This window comes from Ailuropoda melanoleuca, chromosome 15, assembly GCF_002007445.2.
Source record: "Ailuropoda melanoleuca isolate Jingjing chromosome 15, ASM200744v2, whole genome shotgun sequence".
NCBI lineage: Eukaryota > Metazoa > Chordata > Mammalia > Carnivora > Ursidae > Ailuropoda > Ailuropoda melanoleuca.
The window spans coordinates 64,237,184-64,256,054 of record NC_048232.1 but is presented as its reverse complement, the minus strand read 5'-3'; the positions used below and the strand labels follow the sequence as shown (position 1 = coordinate 64,256,054).

The 18,871-nt window shown below is 42.6% G+C and overlaps 1 protein-coding gene across 5 annotated transcripts in view; it reads right to left on the bottom strand.

Moving 5' to 3' along the window:
* CRADD (CASP2 and RIPK1 domain containing adaptor with death domain) overlaps positions 1-17,201 on the bottom strand; it is a 365,696-nt gene extending 348,495 nt beyond the window's left edge. For 4 of the 5 annotated variants that reach the window (XM_034643483.1, XM_034643484.1, XM_019802337.2 and 1 more), the window contains exons 1-2: positions 16,282-17,174; positions 14,564-14,867 (exon numbers count right to left, since the gene is read on the bottom strand). In XM_034643483.1, coding sequence (XP_034499374.1) covers positions 14,564-14,867; positions 16,282-16,617 — 640 coding nt within the window. In that variant the 5' untranslated portion in view covers positions 16,618-17,174. Of the gene's footprint in view, positions 1-14,563; positions 14,868-16,281 lie in introns of all 5 variants that reach the window. The other variant, XM_034643485.1, reaches the window with a different exon arrangement.
* Between the last annotated feature and the right edge of the window lie 1,670 nt (positions 17,202-18,871).

The window sequence follows — 18,871 nt, the reverse complement described above, 5'->3', positions numbered from 1 at the left end:
TCAGACGACACAGAGGCAGTGGCAGCGATAATGGCGGGGGGCTCTCATTTTGTTCTTCCAGTCTTAACTGGGAGCAGCCTGAACACAGAGTGGGAAGGACAGAAGTGAGGCAAAGGAGAAAAATGGCATTTATTTATTTTTATTATTCGTTTTAGAGAGAGAAGGCATGAGCAGGGGCGGGGGTGGGGGAGTGAGGGAAAGGGAGAGAAGCGAATACCCTGCTAAGCACAGAGCCTGTCCAGGGGCTCCATCTCACAACCCTGAGATCATGACCTCGGCCAAAACCAAGAGCCGGACACTTAACTGGAAAAAATGGCATTTACTGACTACATGAAAGATACCACCTACATTCACACAGCACTTCATGTTTCAGAGATTCTCTTAGAGCAGAGCAGAGGCAGCTGTTTTACAACATGAAGAAATTAAAATTTAGAGGAAAATAACCAAAATAATCTACCTGAACATCACACGGCAGATAAAGGACTGCATCCTGAGCCAAGACCCAATACCTCCAAATGCCTACCCAGCACTTGCACGCAATGAAGCGCTTGGGGCTCTGAGCTGGGCCTCAGCTTCGTCCTACCACAAGTGAGAGTAAGGACAGCCTGTACCTCACACTGCTGACAAAGGTAAAGCACTTAAAGGGGCTGGCTCACCGTAAGTGCTCAATGAATGTGAATCACTATTAGCTTATATTCAAGGAGCCTAACGTGTACACAACCATACACACTGGGTATCCATTCTTGGTGCCTACGAATAGCTGTCCAAACCAGAAATCTAGGTATCATGCTAGAACCCTTCTTCTCCCTTGGCCACAGCTCAATCAAGCAACGAGTCTTTTTAAGCCCGTGTTTCTCAACCTTCGTGTCATCATTATCTCCTTACAACTTTTCAAACAGGTTTCCCCTAATTGCATCCCTCCCCTGAAATTTCCATAGCATGGATAACTGCTTATTTGTTTATATACTGTGGCCCTTTTGAATCTTAATATCTGAGGTTTTTTTACACCATGCCCCACAACCACTTTTTGCCCCATTGGGACCATACACCCCCAGGAAGAAGACATCTAATAATCCATCCTCCTAAATCTCTCTAAATCCATTTCCCTCTTCTCTATCCTCAATGCGAGTGCCTTGTCCTCACAATTTTTCACCTAGATTGTTCCAACAGCTTCCGAACTGGGCTCCCTGCCCCTATTTCGGCCCGCTTCCCATCCATATGCCACCGGAGGAGGCTTTCTAAAAGCAAGTCTGTTCATGACCATCCCTTTCTCAAATGTCCTCAGTTGTGCTCCATCACAGATTGGACCTTTATACTGCACTCAAGGCCTCTCCTGAGCAGTCCTGGGCCTGAACCCCCAGCCTTGGCTGCTGCCATCCCACCCCACCCCCAGGTGCTAGCTGCATACAACCTACAGCCATCGCCTCCGTGTCTTGGCACTTTGTTACCTCTGCCTAGGATGCCCTTCCCCTCTGCCTTTCTAGCGAACTCCTACTTACCCTTCAACACTCAAACATAAGGTAAGGTACACATATTCTCTAAAGTCTTCCCCAATCCCATCTTACCACAGGTTGGGTGGAGCTGCCCTGTCCCTTGTACATACCTCTTTGTCACAACTCTTCAGTTACCTCTAATGATGATAATGACAACAACTACCATTCCCTCAATGTTTAATAGATGCCAGGTTCTATTCTAAGCACTTTACATGTATCATCTCATTTATTTGGAGCAACTTGAGGGCCAGGATTATATTTTATTAATTTCTGTACCTAACTCCCATCAAACAGAAATTCAGTAAATGCTTGCTGAAATTATGCAGGAGGCAAAGTTTTAGAATTTCTCCTATCTGCTCTTTCCCCTGACTTACACAGCCCCTCCTACAACGGTTTATGGTGTTTATTCTGGTAATAAGGAGAGGGATGAGATATGATTATTCCACCGAAGGTTTGAACAGATTCTTTGAAACACACTCCATGATTTAGTGAAAAAAGTCATTAGGAATGTCTTTCCAAGTGCAAGGGGGAAAAAAATCTAATCTACTATCCAGACGACTCACATATTTACAAATCTAGTCAATTTGAGGGAAATAAATAGATCTTAAAATGCCACAGGCAAAGGCTTAATCACCTATAGTGGAACAGCTTGGGAATAACAAAGAAGAGAAAAGATTTAGAAACATAATATTTAAAAGCATACAAACAGGAGACTTAGGAAAAAATCAGGTTATATAATATCCCAGTGAAACACTTTGAAATAGAACACTAATAGAAAGATAAACAGAAAAATACTTCAAACAACAGAGTGAAAAATATTTCTCATAGTTCTTTAAGAGTAATTGGAGAAGGTCATTTAAGTCCAATCCACCCCACCCCCACCCCTGCTAACTGAAAGGAAACAACTAGGGGCTAGCCTTAATAATTTGAAAAGACTACTTCAAGTTGATTCAGAAAGTTTTACTCTCAAAGGAAACTATGTGTGTGTCTGTGTGTGTGTGTCTGTGTGTGTGTGTGTAAAGAACACACACACACAATCTTCTGAATTTTATTCTTTATTTGGCATCACATTAGAAATTCCAGATTTAAGAGTTGGTATCAAGTAAATAATAACTTTCTGGAAACAACCGGAGTTCAGAAAAGACAGAGCTTCTAAAAATAATGTCCTAGGGTAAAAACCCAAATACGGCATTTCACTCCTCATTCGTTATAAACTGTGGTTATCTCTGGGCAATAAGATTATGGGTGACTTCTATTTTCTTGGTATCTTTCTAGAGCCTTTCTTTTTTAAACAACAAATATGTGCTGCTTTTATATTTGGGAGGAAAAAGAGCTGTTTTCCCTTTTGTTAAACTAGTAAGAACAATTGTTATTAATTCACAAATCACTTTCATGTATGACAGCTAAGTTTCCATTTATGATAACAAACATATGTACTTTAAGTCACTATATCTGATCAGTGCCATAAGGCCCCAAGATGATTTGACATACTTGCCAAGATAATGTGAGGTCTCTATGTCATCTGTATGAATCTGGGCTCTGGGACAGCTTAACCAAAGAACACGGTGAGTTAACACTACGCCAGTGTCTGGGCCCAGGCCTTAAGAAACTAGCAGCTTCTACGTCTTGCGTCTTGAAACTCAACCACCACGCTGTAAGGAAACCCCAGCCACCTGCAGAAAGGCCTATGTGGAAAGGAACCAACAAGCAGTACCAATTTACCAGAAATATGAATGACACGTCTGGGGAAGTGGCTCCTCCAGCCCCAGTTAAGCCACCCCTACCGACACCAGCTACAGCAGAAATGAGCTGCCTCCTTCTGAGCCCTGCCCAAATTGTACATTCAGGTAAAAATAAACAACTGTTTTTTTAAGCCACTAAGTTTTGGAGTAGCTTGTTACACAACAACAGATAACTAGAATACCATAGTATATTCTGCTTTTCCCCAATTATAATTTAAACTCATCGAGGGTACAATTCCATCTTTACGTTCACCTTCATAGCCCTGCGTTCATTCACTCTATAAGCACGTGAGGACTAGTGGGTATCTAGCACTATGCTAGCTAGGTGCTACAGGTACAGAGGTAAAAACAGTCTCTGCCTTAGAGATGATCACAGTCTATTTTCAGAGACAGACAGATAAACAAACAAACAACAATAGACAATGACCACCATAATCTCACAGCTTTGGCAGAACAGCCAGCAATGGCAGACGATCAATAAACGCTGGCTAAATAAATGAATGAATAAATCAGGTTCTCAGAACTCCTTTGGGAATTATATACTATCATCCTTTTACAGATGAGGTGTACCGATTAGCGATGTATTACTGCTGAGCTCTACATTCACCCTCTTTGCCCTGCTTTGTGACACTGGGGCTGGACCCTGTGAACATTTCTCCTTTGCCAGATGGTGCAGTGTTCGTTTTCATCAAAAGAGGGCACTGGAAGGACACCGAAAGGCCATAGCAGAGGAAGGGGCTTTTCACTGTGTTTGGGATGCTTTATCCCCTCTAAAGTGTACTGCCAGTGGCATTTGGGAAACCCAAAGGTGCTCACTCTCCAGGGAATTTCCTGCCACTCGGCAGACTGCTAAGGATCAACTTTGGTCCAGCCACATGCTCTACCAAGATTCTCAACCCAGTGGGCTGTTCTTACAGACCAGCTCCAGCCTGTACCCTCTGGCAAGTTCACTGGCCACCAGCAGTCACTTCATCTCCAAGGAGGACTGAAACTCAGTCTTGGGGGTGGGGAAGAGCCTCTTGCAAGCTCTTAGTGCCTTCATCCTGTACTCTCCTTCAGCCCTAGAAAAAGTAGACCTCTTTACCCCTTCATTAGTTAACCACAATGAACCTTTTACTAGTTAATAATTCTTTATATTAAACTTTCCTTGTTCACATTACCCGTGTGGTTTTTGTCTTCTGAATGGATCCTGACTGGCACATGAAGAAATAAAAGGGCTCAAATACAAGGGGCCCAAAAAAGGACAACTGCCCACAGCACCAACAAAGGGCTGATTCATAATAAAAAGAAATTGAAAGGGAAGAGATAAAGACTCACAAACAAAAACTGCCATGTCAATCTCATTCAGAATCTTTATTTTGTCTAATCACATCTCTTAGAAAATATTTTTTATTTTCTTTGGTGTTTTTTTTTAACCTCCCATTTGGTAAACTATCTTTAAAAACAATGAAAATGTTGGCTACGTGTGAGACCCAAGGGACGAAAGGGTCAGCAAATAAAGAAGCTGTAGCGAGCCCAGGTCAGGTGCTATGAGACGTGTGACACTGAACAGACCCAAGAACTGATACTAGGGACACGGAAGAGCGTCGCAATTAATAGCATGGACTGGAGGACCAGACTGCCAGTGTTCAAATCTCAGCTCTGCGATTACCAAGTTATGTGACCTTGGGCAATTCGTCTAATACCTTCATTTGTAAAATGCAAATGATAGTAATAGTACAACCTCAAAGGTCTATGAGGATAAAGTGAGTTTATGTATGTAAAGCCTTGAGGCCAGAACCCAATCCAAATTCTCTTTCTATCCACCTCTTGACTTCAACATTCTTTATCTGTTTTTCCCCCCAATATCTTGTGATTTTGGAAAGGTTTCAGAAGACCTATCTTGCTCTAAAAACTGGTCTCCTCTAATTTTCCTACCACCTCTGGCCTTTGAGCTGGGCATTGCTGTACTAAGATGTGGAACATTCTCCTTCTTTAAAGGGCTATCATTTTTTTCCAGGCCCACAAGTGTGGAACCTGTTCAATATAAAAAGAATGGGTGTGAATATAGTATAGAGGCCATCTTTTAATCAGCTTTCACCTCTGCCTTTTAGATCTGTCCCTTCCCCACTCCAGGGACTCTGGTGTCCTAAAGGAAGGGCTCATGACTTAACCTAAGCCAGTCACATACTGAATCTTGAGAGAAGGCACAGTGGAGGAACTCAGCTGGAGATGGTCATCAATGGCCAAAGAGCCCCAGAGTTGCCTCATTCCTTCCTTACTGAGCCCTGACATTTTAGCAATTCCTTCGAGGTTGTGAACAACCCAGTATACGTTAGAGAAATTCCTATTTTTGCTTGTGTTGTCAAGAAGTCTACTGCTTGAACCAAAGAGCCCACATACCCACTGTTAGACTTACTTACATCTTTGAGTTTCCTCACCTGTACACTGGGAGTCTCTGAGGTCCCTTCCGCCTCTAACCTTCTACAGTTCTAACAACAGGGCAGGTCCCAGCAGATGTGCTCTGCTGGCTCTGCAAATCTCCATAACAACTTGGTCATTACCACTCAGCACCCATACACCTCATACACAAATGGTGGAACTGAGAGATGCTTTAAAAGTCTTATATTTAGGTTATGAAACCACAAAGCTCTCCTTTGCCACTTATTACATCTCAGCAGTATTATTTTGGTAACAGCGTCACCACCCTCTCTGCTGTGGTGCTGAGCATAAATAGAACATGAACATTTCCAGGAATTGTCAACTTGGCACTTCTTACAAGGAGTTAAGATTTCTTTCATAACATTAACAAAAATAAAGCCTAGGACTAAACTTCTTTTAGAGGTCACATTTCCTTCTCAATTAAAATTTACTGTTTGGAAAAGTACAATATACCCTTTTTTTCCTCTGGGGAAAAAGCCCTCGAAAGAATCATATACATATACTCCTTGCTGTTCAAACTGAAGAACAAGTATAAACACAGCTGCCTATTAAAATTAAGCAAAGGCAAACATTCCTGCAGCTAGCTACAACAACAGCCTACAAGTTTGAACTACACCCATAAAAAGAGAAAGCTACCTTGCTAAGCGTACGGTTAAACTCTTAAGGTTGTGCCACCAGAAGAGCTGGTTATTCAAACTGATGGCTTTCAGCTTTCAATAGCAAGATTTAAGAGCTGCAAAAGTGGAACCTGATTCCAGTACGAGGAGAGCAAATGCGCTATCTTCTAATCACAGCCAAGAAGACTTAGGCTTTTTCTACGCTCAAGGTAGCAAGTTGGAATAGGAGCAGCCCAAAGGCTCTGTTCCTTGACCCCCCACATGGCCTCACATTCGACCTTGCCCCCCAAAAAGAGAATTAAAAAAAAAGAGATGGGGGAGAGAGAGGTACCAACCAGAACTTAGTCTTCTGACAACAGGCAGGAAAGAGACAGAGAAGCCTCTTGGGCTGCATGTCTGGGAGTGACTGGAGTAGCAGAGGGAAGACGACTTGGTAAATGATGGGTTCCGGAGCAGCCATGGGCTGTCAGAAGTAGGAGGGAGAGAAAAGCACATCTTGAAAATGTGTTTTCATAGGCTATGAATTAGCGGGCTTTGAAGGACCTGAATTCCAAATTTGACTCTACTGGGTTGAATGACCCTGAACAAGTGACTGAACATCTCTGTGCCTCCATTTTCTCATCTGTGCAGTAACAGTAATAAGACCACCTGTCTCACTGAGTTAGTGCCAGGATTAAGTGAATTAAAAAATGAAGACCTGGACCAGTACCTGGCACAAAGTGAAGCCACCAATAAATATTATTATAGTTTTTATTGGCTAAGCCATTCCCAGTCTTCCCAACTTTGTCTCTCTTCTCCTCTCACCCATCCTCAAGCCATCTTCAGCTCACTTTGTATCTGAGGGCAGCATCCAACTCATTCTCTAAAGGAAAGCTCTGTCTCCATTTGGACAACTTGATCTACAGAGCACAAAGTATTCCAGGTGGTTGGTAATTACCTAACAATGTGAATAGGCAATGAAAATAATTCCCCCAAATCCAAATTTATCTGCTAATTCAAAACGCTCCAATCAATGTTGTTCTGTGTACATCGAGCCCATGTAGCCCCACAGAGCTCTAATGGATTTTAGTATTGGTAGCAGAATCATACCTGTGTGGGGTCTGGGGTTCTCAAACATTTTTGAGCAATAACGTTCAAGAAATTCAAAGAATTAAAAACACTTGTGATTACAGAATCAAAACAAAACTACATATCCTTCTGTATCTCCATTCCTACCACCTTTCCACTTCACCTCACCAGAAAACAAGAACAACTCTTCAAGCAAGTACACAACTTTGGGAAGCTCATACTTGGGGAGCAACAAGTGACAAAGGAGCCATGCGCCTAATCAGCTGGTCAGATTTCAAGTTTCTCAAACGGGGCTGCACTTTAAAATAACTTCATGAGGTGTTCGTGCATGTCCCTGTGCTTGCACGTGTGCACATGCGTGTGTATATGTGATTGTGTGTGTGTGTGTGTGTCTTAATACCACTGCCCAGATCACACCTCCACAGATTTTGGCATGAATTGGCCTGCGTTGAAGTCTAGGGATCAGCAGGGTTTTTTAAAGCCAGGGTTGAAAAACACTAAGCGAAGCCAACCACAAGAGTCAATAGGGTGATTGATGGAGCCAAGTGGCCCATACACCACAGGAGGGAGAAAAAAGTCACAGTGAGAATTTCTAAGAGAAAAGAACACTAAATCCATTTTTTAAAGTGAAATGGAGGTATTCCTGCTGGGGAGAGGCCTGTCACATGGTTTGCTATTCCTAGAAAGAGCTACAATTAGCTGCCAACAGATGCATTATTTCATCAGTCCCATAAATACTCGATAAAAGTCTTCCGCTCTTCCTTTATGTCAGCCTTGCAGAAGCGGGGGTGGGGGGGAGTCTTCTGATAAAATGCAGTACTAAACTATCAAAATTTCCTTTTAAATGATTAAAATTAGCATTAATACAAATAAAATATTTTAGCAAATTCTTATCCCAGTATACCTCTAAAAGCCCTTGAAAATTTTCCTCTTAAACAAAAAAAGCATTAGTACAATTTTTTAAAAGCTTCTTTCAATTATTAACACTACAGCATAATATAATTCCATCTCAAACCCAGTGGGAAGTCAAGATTGCATAGCAGAAAAAATCCTAAATCAAGAGTTGGAAGGCCTGGATTCTAGTTCAGCAATAAATTACACTAACTAGCTATGTAATCATGGGCAAGTTGACTTAATCTCCATAGGCGTCAGCTTTTTCTGAGAAAAATTAGATGATCTGTGAGTCTCTCGTGGCCTAAAATTCTGGAATACCAGAATGTCTCCATCTTGCTGACTCTGAACATGTTTATAATTTAGAAAATGTAAAATTAAGTCATTCTGGCAATTCTATTAATAAATTTAACCAATTCCCAGCCACTGTGCATAATCTGAAGGACCAAACAATAAAGACCTTGAATTTGGCACTTTTTCTATCTGAACTAGAGCTGAAGCCTTCCTTCCCCAACTATGCAACCAGGGATGGCTTCTGCCCCAAACTCCCTTCTTTTTAAATGAGAAAATGCATGAAAACCATCTTTACTATTTTTGCCACATCTTCATATCATTATTTTCGTAGAATTTTTCTTTATGTGACTCATTTTTACTTAAATAAAAGCAATGTATTTTTAAAAGTAACTTCATAAATAGAAAACAGTTTTACTTGCCATAAATGGAAGGAAACCATTAGACTAATGCAATGGAAAGAAGGCAACACAACTCAATTCCAGCTAAATACTGTTGCCCACAGAAGGCTTTAGGCATAAGGAACTTTTTCTCTTTGTTAAAAAGAAAAACAGACAAGTGTCAAGAGAGGTGTTACAGCAAAGGGAGGCTTTCGCCTGCATGTCATCACCACTGAAACAGAAAGAAAAAGGAAATGACTCTCTCACCATGTGATTCACTTCCATCTAAAATCATTTTAAAAGAACCACCCAAGATCACGGCTGTGCACACATCTCACATTTTGGGAAGCACAACAAGTGGTTGAGACTGGGCCTTTGCTGACTCTCAGGTGTGACTCAGCTCTCCGTGAGGAAGGCTCTTATCCCAGACGGGCCTGGGCTCTAGCCACACTATCACTGAAGGCTCCCCCCGGAGCTCCTGTGCAACTGTGGTCCCTTCTGTCTGAAACATTCCTCCTCCAGGTATCCACTCTGCTGTAGGATTCAGGTGTCTGCCCCACGTCCTCGTGGCAGAGAGGCCTTCTCTGACCACCCTGCACCATGCGCGGAGCCCTTCCTCACCACCGTTTTTCTTCATAGCACTAGCAGTCACTCATTCACTTACTGTCTTTCCCCATCAGACTATAGCATCTGGTGAAGTCCAGAAGAGCAGGGGCTTTGTTTCCCAAAACATCCTAGCACCTGATGTCAATACTCGATATCTCTTCAGTAAATTGATGAATCCCCTCAGCTGACCCGGAGGTCCTTTGCATGTCTTCATTACCTCGTGCCCGGTATCTGGTTGGTCTTCAGGCGGCGTATGATGATCACACTGGGGCTCCCTGAAGACTCTGCCCTCACACAGGGACGGGTCTCGCCATGGATGCTGACCCACCACTCCCCCTTGAGTACACAGGATGCCACAAACGAGCTCTACCCAGCCGCAGTGGAAGAGCCTGCAGAGACCACAAGCTACATAAGCTGGCAGCAACATCGTGCCTATTATATGCAGAGTAGGGTCAATTCATGGTATGACTGGAGAATCCCAGGCTAGAAATCTCTCCAGTAAACCTATTACAATGCCTCAGATTTTTGCCATTATTGCTCAGTAATTGCAGATGGAGCCAAGTATACATCTGAGAGCCAGAGTACATCTTGAGATAGTAGCTCATGTGCCTCTGCATGGTCACACAAGGCCAACTCCAAAAGGAACAGGCTGAGCCCTGGAGCCCCTGGATAGTGGGGAACCAGACCAGCTCCGCATCCTGCGCCAGTGAGGGCAGCCAGTGTCAGGGCACAGGGTCCGCGGTGAGGACCAGCTCAAGCGCAAGCAAAGTTGACGCAAACAGCCTCAGGAGGCTCAAGAGTTGAGGCATCTGATGTTAACATATGAGGCACTGAGCTGTGTTCCAAGACATCTGTCCTTCATCCTTGCCAGTGGCTAAGAGGACGTAAAGCCAGAATCTAGCCTACAGAGAAGGGGGGAGGAAAAAACCTCCCAAGCCTAAAGTAAAACTGGTAAGTGAGAACCACAGCAGAGACCCAGTCCCACAAACAGGGCCAACACGGTGGAACAGGGAGTCCTGGGGCCCAGGAGTCACTCGCACCATGACTTAGGCTAAGTCCCACCAGCTGGTGAGACTGGGGCTGCCATAAACCTCTTTTCCAGATCTAGATTAGCTCAGGCACCAGGGACACCCTGTCAGCAGACATGGCCCATAACAGTAAAAAGCCAGGCAGGCAGGCACATGCTGCCTGCACCCAGAATCAGCACTGTTCTCATCTCCTAAAAGGCCAGACAGGAGCCCGGAGAGGACTGCCAGCTGATCTATTGTCTACTATGTGACCTTGGCCAGCAAGGGACACACCATGAAGTATCCTTTCCACAGTTCCAACCTGATTTAAGTAATTTTTATTGCCAGAATTTCTCTTCTAACATATAAGAGTCCTCACAGGGTGAGAAAAACACAAAATCAATTAAGCATTAACATCTTAGACTTTTTTTCCCAACATAAATAGGAAGACCCATCAGCTAGGTAGACTCTGAAAGAATCAAAGGTTTAAGGTGTTTTTTTATGTTTTAGGATTTGCTGGGAGTAGGGTTTAAGAGACCAGAGAGGATTAAGATACAACTGGATTCTTCTCTAATAAAAAGCAATTAACTAGGATCTATCACCAAATAGGGCCTGTTGAGGCAACTCAAAATTTACAAGTGAAACACAGAAAATAAACAAGCAAAGTGGAAACCAGGATTCTCTGAGAAGCCCAAAACAAGAACACCTTTTAATAAAATTAAATCAGTTCATTCTTGGAGAAGTTTCGGCCTTTTGGCCAAAGGGAAAGCCATTCCTGCCCATTGGTTCTCAGGCCTCCCAAGAGGAGACCACCAAATCTACACAAATTAATTAATAATAACAATCAAAATGAGTAAAAGATCAGACAAGGTTAATACATACACATAATATATAAGTAACACATCTTCCTACAGTTTAGTTCCTCGAACTTCAAAAATGCCTTCACAAAAATTTAAATGGATTTTTTTTTTTTTTTTAAAGATTTTATTTATTTGACAGAGACAGAGACAGCCAGCAAGAGAGGGAACACAAGCATGGGGAGTGGGAGAGGAAGAAGCAGGCTCATAGCGGAGGAGCCTGATGTGGGGCTCGATCCCATAACGCCGGGATCACGCCCTGAGCCGAAGGCAGACGCTTAACCGCTGTGCCACCCAGGCGCCCCTAAATGGATTTTTTAAAAGCTTATTAAAATCACTCTTACAACACTGGAGAAGCTCGGGGTCCTGGGAAAAAGACCTCTGCGTCCATCTGCATTTTTTATAGGAATATTAAACTGAAGGCATCTCAACTCTGATACTCCTTCCAGGATTTTCAAAACAAACAAACAAACAATTAGGTTTTCAATTAATTAAGTCCCAATGAATTTTAGAATTAAAATATCACCATCAACTTAATTAATTTAAACACTGAAAGTTTAAGGTCCCATGGGGCGCCTAGGTGGCACAGCGGTTAAGCGTCTGCCTTCGGCTCAGGGCGTGATCCTGGCGTTATGGGATCGAGCCCCACATCAGGCTCCTCCGCTATGAGCCTGCTTCTTCCTCTCCCACTCCCCCTGCTTGTGTTCCCTCTCTCGCTGGCTGTCTCTATCTCTGTTGAATAAATAAATAAAATCTTTAAAAAAAAAAAAAAAAAAAGTTTAAGGTCCCAAATAAAAGAAGGCTGTTAACTAAGAACTCCTTTAAAATATATCATTTCCCAATTAATTAATTAATTAAAATTAAATCTATCATTTCCTCCATCCCCTATTCTCCCATACACACTATAATATTTTTTATTTATATCTTTATACATCTTGCTAAAACTTATGGTACTGCGGATTTTCCATAAGTGGATTTTAAAAGTGATTTTTATGAGGGAAAAAACTACAAAGTGAAGAAGGGAATGATAAACGTCAATGTCAGGATTTACCAATAAGTAGGGGTTGGGGCTGAGGTAGGCCCGGGGAGGAACACCCAGGGTTCTCAAAGGCAATAGTAATTTTTTTTTTTTTTTAACTGAGTGATGGGGAGACAGGTGTTCACTGCACCATTATTCTCCATACCTTACTTGTATTTTATAATCTTACCTAAAATACTCAATAATTAACAAAACTTATTTTAAAAGTGAGTTTGTTATTATCATTGCAGAAAATATATAGAAAACATATGTAAATCAAACTCTCTCTTCAAACCATTTGTAAATAGCCTTGTTACTCTGACGAAAAGTAAAATAAGAGTACTTAAAATCTGTATAGTAGCCAACCTATCTCTCCATTTGAACACTTCCACAGAACTAACAAATTAATATTTGTCATGCAAACTCAATTTTTCTCACGTTACACTGTTTCATTCTGCTTACTTTTAAAAACAAACTAGTTTTTCCTCAACTTCTGTGTAACTTTCACCATTTGGTAAAAAAAATCATAATTTTTTTTCTTGTTCTCTGAATAAATCCGAAACAATGAAAATGGGGTCACACCTCTATGAACAACATACAACAGGACTAGTTAGTAACCGGGTTTCGGTTTGCTTGTTTTGTTGTTTCCCACTATCTGGTGCCAAGAGGAATTTCTAACTCAAATATCAGGAACAGACACTGGATACCCTAATACTTCTCTTAATGTGTCCCCAGTTCTATGTTATTTATTCTGCTTTCAGTAAAGTTGTAGAAATGTCTTAGATACTTTAGTTTGGATCTGTCCACATACCTGAAGTATTTTAATTTTGTAAGGACACTCAAACTTGAGAATTCCTGGGGCCTTGAAAGGATGGCTACTTTCAGTATTTCAAAAAGCCTAAAACACTTTTACCTGTAATTCGGCCATGCTAGGAAATGAAAATGAGTTTGCTTTTTCCACTGGGATTTAACCAAGCTTTCCTAAGTTGAGTGGTTACCTCATGCAGAGCAGATATTCAGACATATGTCATTAATAAAAATAGAAGGATTCATCATGATTAGCTAGTACCTGTGGTCTGAAAAATCATTCAAAATATGAGGTCCATGAAAAGGAAACCCAAAACGAAAACAAAATATGAGGTCCATGGGATAAAAATAAATAATAAAATTGGTCTTTTATTACTGGCATTTGTTTTTTAACCAGTTATGTTGGTATTTTTTAAACTGCAAGAACAAAGTCTGAGGACCACTGTCTTGGAGGAGTTCTATCACTGCTTTCAAACACTCCAGAGAATGTTGATTTCCTAACTGTTCAAAATTTGCAAGTCAACTTCCAGTTTTTTATTTTATTTCTTTTTTAATTAATTTTATTTACAGATTTTTTATTTTTATTTTAATTTTTAACCAATTCAGTTCTCTGCTCCTCCAGCTTTGTAAAACAGTAAAAGTCATGGAGTTGTTAAGAGGAGAAGTGTTTCACATCACATCTTCGTCCTGCTACAAGCCAGGCTCCTAGCACTGGGACTGCTTCTCTTCTCCATAGCTTCCAACTTTCTTTAAAATCAAAATGCGACCCTCCCCAAACCACTACTCTTATAACATTAAATGCTCTGGGTGTCTGAAGAAAGACAAACTAAAAAGACCAACTTTAAATCAATAACCTTTAAAAACTTACTTAACCAGCTTTCTAAATAATCCCCTTTGGCCATGCAGGATAGCCCAGGGAACAGGTGCAAGGCGTGCCTTCCTAGAGGCTGTCTCCTCCTTCATGAAGCTGACCTTTTCCAGCCGGCAGCTCTGGCACCCCACAAATCAGTTATCAGTAAGCCTAATGCCTGCTCTCCCATCTGCACTTTCCAAATGGCTCCCAATGCCAAGGGCTGAGATATGACCTGGCTCTCAGATGAGAACATGCCTCCCAAGTGACTTGCCAAGTTTCCCTGGAAGCATTTCTAAATGTGTTCTCTGATCTCCCTCCTCACCCTCTCAATCGTGGCTCATTCTTCCTTCCCTGCACTTCCTAATCCCACCCCCTCATCCTGTACGTCCAATACCATGTGCCTTCAGTCCAAACTCCTCACTCACTCCCAGCCTAAAACCCCAACTTCTCATCCAAAGGACACAGTTTCAACAATTTTGCGGCTGGTTTGCAGTGATCTTTTTGAGACCTACCTGCAGGCAGCTCCGTTATGGCTTCTTCCCTTGCTTTCTCCAGCTTCTCCCTAACCCAGGGAAATTCCTGCAGGGAATCTAGGAATGCATCAAATGCTTTAGGACCTCTGGAAGGCAGGATATCCAGCAGCAGCATTGTTTTCCGGAGGCCTGTGGCTTGAGCTTTGATTTCTTGAACATGGTTTTCTGTCAAGACCCCTTCCTGGTAAAGATACTGAAGAACCAGTCCCTCCACCAGTACCTCCGCACCCAGCTCCAGGCGAAGGGAGCGAAGCACTTGCTTGTCTCTAGCCTCCATTTCTCCCTGGGAAGAGACAAAATAGTAGCTCAGATTACAGGGAGCTGACCTAACCCCCTAAAACAGCTTCCTGCATGCGGCCACAAGCTCCTTAAGGTCAGGTACAACTCTGAACCTTAGCAGAATGCCAGGCCATGGTGCTTAGTACATGGCTGTTAAACCAAAGCAAAGTAATTTTGAATGTTTCCGAACATACTGAACAACCCTGAATATGAATCATCTTTTCTATTTTTGCTTTCCACACAATGGAATCCTAGCTCGATTCCTTGCTTGATAAAGAGATTTGGGAAAAAAAAAAAAAAAAAAAAAAAANAAACTGGGCCATGGACCCTGCTTAAAAAGCAACTTTGATCTGAGAATTACAGAGCAGCATTTCATTTTAACATACTTAAAAAGAAACAGTGGCTTTATTTTAATATAGCCTTCATCAGATATACCCCAATACCAGAAAAACTGCCAATATGCATGCAGGTGCCTTTCTGACCATGGGCATTTGCTGAACCTGTGTAACAATGGGAATAGGCGCCAGAAACCGGTAGGTACCAATAGGTTGAAGGTTCTTTTCCCCTAAGAGAAAAGCCCTATTCACCATCACCTCCAAGAAAAATATTTATTTTGTGTGCCTCTACAATAAACCTTATATATGCTCACAGACTCCACCCCTTCCCTCTAAGAATTCCGAATCTTTATCACAACACTGCCAGAATCACACATGTATGAGACATTTAGTGGGGATTTTTTTTTTTTCTTTACAAGAAAAAAATGTCCACACACCATTCCTGGTCAGTAGCCACGCATGATTTCAAGGCCTGTTTTCAAGACCACTGCCCGAGTTTGAGGGCGCTTGTGTGGAGGCTATGAGAGTAAGGAAGCCATGGGGAGTGGCGGGGAGGCGGCAGATGGGGCTTCACAGAAAGTACGACCGGCCGGCGACCCGACCCCACTCCCTCGGTGACGTCCGGGAGGTGGCGGGTGAGGGGGACGGTGTGCACTTTTGGCTGCCGACTCCCATTCGGAACTTTTATACTCCCTGCCTCGCCAGCTTAAGTCCTGTTGTGTTACGAACACGAAGAACTATGAGGGGTTTTCGGGGCAAAATTTGACAAACTAAAAAGTGCGTGCTGGGAACGATCTTCAAAACGGACCGAAGGGGGAGAGCCCCTCCCCCCGGCACCCCGGCAGCCCCACCGCCACCCCAACCCCGGCCCGGCTCGGAAATGCCGCGAACAAGTAAGGGGGGGCGCGGGGGAGCCACGCAGGGCCCAGGCCGCAGACGCCACGGTGCGGGGCCTTCGAGAAAAAATGGATACGGGGTTTCTGGTTTCCTGTTACTTACGTCTGCAAACACGTATATTAATAAAAAAGAAAGAAAGAAAGAAAGAAACCGCAACCGGAATCCAGACTGTTAGGAAACCTGTACCATAAGCACCATCTTTGTTGAAGGCGAAAGCCCTGACCAGGAAGTGTTGTCGCCATCTTTGTTGAGGGCAAACACAGGAAGTGCTGTAGCCATCTTTATGGGGAGGCTAAGTGTCGGACTGAAGCCTTTTCCGCCATGTTTGCTGTGGGTAAACAATATAGCGGCCTGAAGATGGAAAATAGTAGCATCACTTAGGGGGTTATCTAAGGAAAAAAGTACTTTAACGCAGGAACTCCACCACAGTCTTGCACACAACTGACATAAAAAATAGGTGTCAAAAGTCACCTTATCAGCGAAGCCTTCCATGATCACTCTATTTAAAATTGCAACATTCATCTCCGGCACTCCCCCTCCCTTTTCCAACTTTGTTTTTATCTGTAGCACGTATCACCATCTTATTAAAACTTTTACTTAATTATCTGTCTGTCATCTGTTTCCCTCCACTAAAAGGCAAGGTCGTTTATATCATTATATATCACAGAGTTCCTGCCCACAAAGAGATTACAAGTCAGTAAGCCAGGATACAGCTGCAGCAATCAGCTAGCTACTCCAGAAAGAAAAGGATTTGTCACGGAGAATTGGGGACATTCACAATCATTAGAAAGGCTGGAAGAGGCCTGGGGATCCGAGAATGACTCCCTAGACTGCCTAACTGACCACAATCGCGAAGGCGGATTTGCGAAGACAACACTCCACGGTCCCCAACTCTTCTCAACACTGACGGATCAAGGCACTGGACATTGAAACACTGCTGCGGAAAAACCAAGGTCTCTACAGCTTTATCTGCCAGCAGCATCAAAACAGCACCTGCAAATCTTACTCTGATGTGTGCAATTGGTGAAACCTGTTTCGCATACAGACAATTTGCAGCAAGGGTGTCTGGGGCGTGTAGCTTGGAGCTTTCCAGCTTCCGAAGGACAGAAAGACATTCTAAAAAGTGAATGGCTGTTACTGGGCGCGGGGGGGGGGGGGGGGGGGGGGGGGTGATTCGTTGAGTTCACCACATTTTTCATTCGGAAGGCAAGACAAATGCTGATCCAAATAGAGAGAGAGAAAGATCAGAATATCAAAAAGAGGGTCATTCCTGAATTCCTTTATGAAATGAGGCAATCAATAAACACCTTCATTGATTCACTTTTAAATCAATTGGGTGATATAGGCAGAAAGTCATATACCTGCTGAAAATCGGTTGACAGTAACAGGAAAAATACCTCAAATATCATTATTTCTATAAAGGTTTTCTCAAACAACACCTCTAGTGGAAGATGAAAATCTTTGTAAGCAAATCAATAGAAAGCAATTCTAAACGTCCCTCCTCAAAACCTTCTAATTTTTATAAACAGTTTAAAGTGTTACTATACCAATATACCATTTTATTATGCCAGTAGTGACAATTATTTTACATGGGTGGCAGGTATTATTATCTTTTTTTTTTTTTTTTTTAGATTTTATTCATTTGACAGAGAGAGAGCACAAGCAGGGGGAGTGGCAGGCAGAAAGAGAAGCAGGTTCCCTGCTGAGCAGAGAGCCCACTGTGGGGCTTGATCCCAGGATCCTGGGATCATGACCTGAGCCAAAGGTAGATAGTAATGAGCCACCCAGGTGCCCCTATTAGCATTTTACACATGTGAAGACTGTGGAATCAAAGTGGACAAATGTCCTAGCCAAAATTTCACAGCTATTTTATGCAAAACCTGAATTCTAACCAAGTCCTTCCAATTTCATGCCCTTTCCAATACACAGTGTACCGCACAGCCATGTATGGTGAAGAGTCTGTTGTTCTAATGACAGCCAAAATATTGGCAAATCAGTCTGGTGCCACCTCACACTTGATACTCCTGAGTTCCTAGTACTCTTTTCACTCTCTTCCTCTTTTTTTCTTTTTTCTCCTCTGGAACTGCTTTCCTTTCCTGGGCAAGATTTATCTTTTGTATGTGGACAGGACATTCTCTGCCTTCATCCAGATAAACTGCACACCTCTTGCAATACTAGCAATAGCTGAGGTTACAGACTTTTGGGTGTAATTTTTCCAACTATAAACTTTGATCATTTTCAAACATATATATTAAAGTTGAAACATATGGCACAAAGCACACCCATATAAAACTACCTAGCTTAAAGCACTTCCTAATGACTTGTTCTATTTGGAAAGGCTTGAGACCTTCTGGAAACTAGGAGACTTTGATGATGATGTCCGGGAGAGGTGGGGAGCCAACCGTGAGTTCCATGAGGGTTCACAGAAGAGAAGAAAAGAGAGTAAGAGGCAGCAAGGGAAGAGCTAATACAGGAGTGGAGGGGTATGGAGTCCAGATGGGGAGCTACCTAAGACTTTGGCTATTAAGGATCTGACTTAAACCCATAAGGTGAAGCCCCTGATCATGAAATTCCTCTTCCTATGGCAAATTTAGATGAGCATTCATGCTGCCCCCTAATCACCTAGGCTGGCTGATTGACTAGCCAACTGCTGTCAGTCAGCTCATTGCAGGACCACGACCCCACATTACCATACAATGATACTGCTGAGCAGTTTCACCCACATAAATAGACAAGACCAGCCGCCTGAAAAGTCAAGCACAGACTGGAATCACTA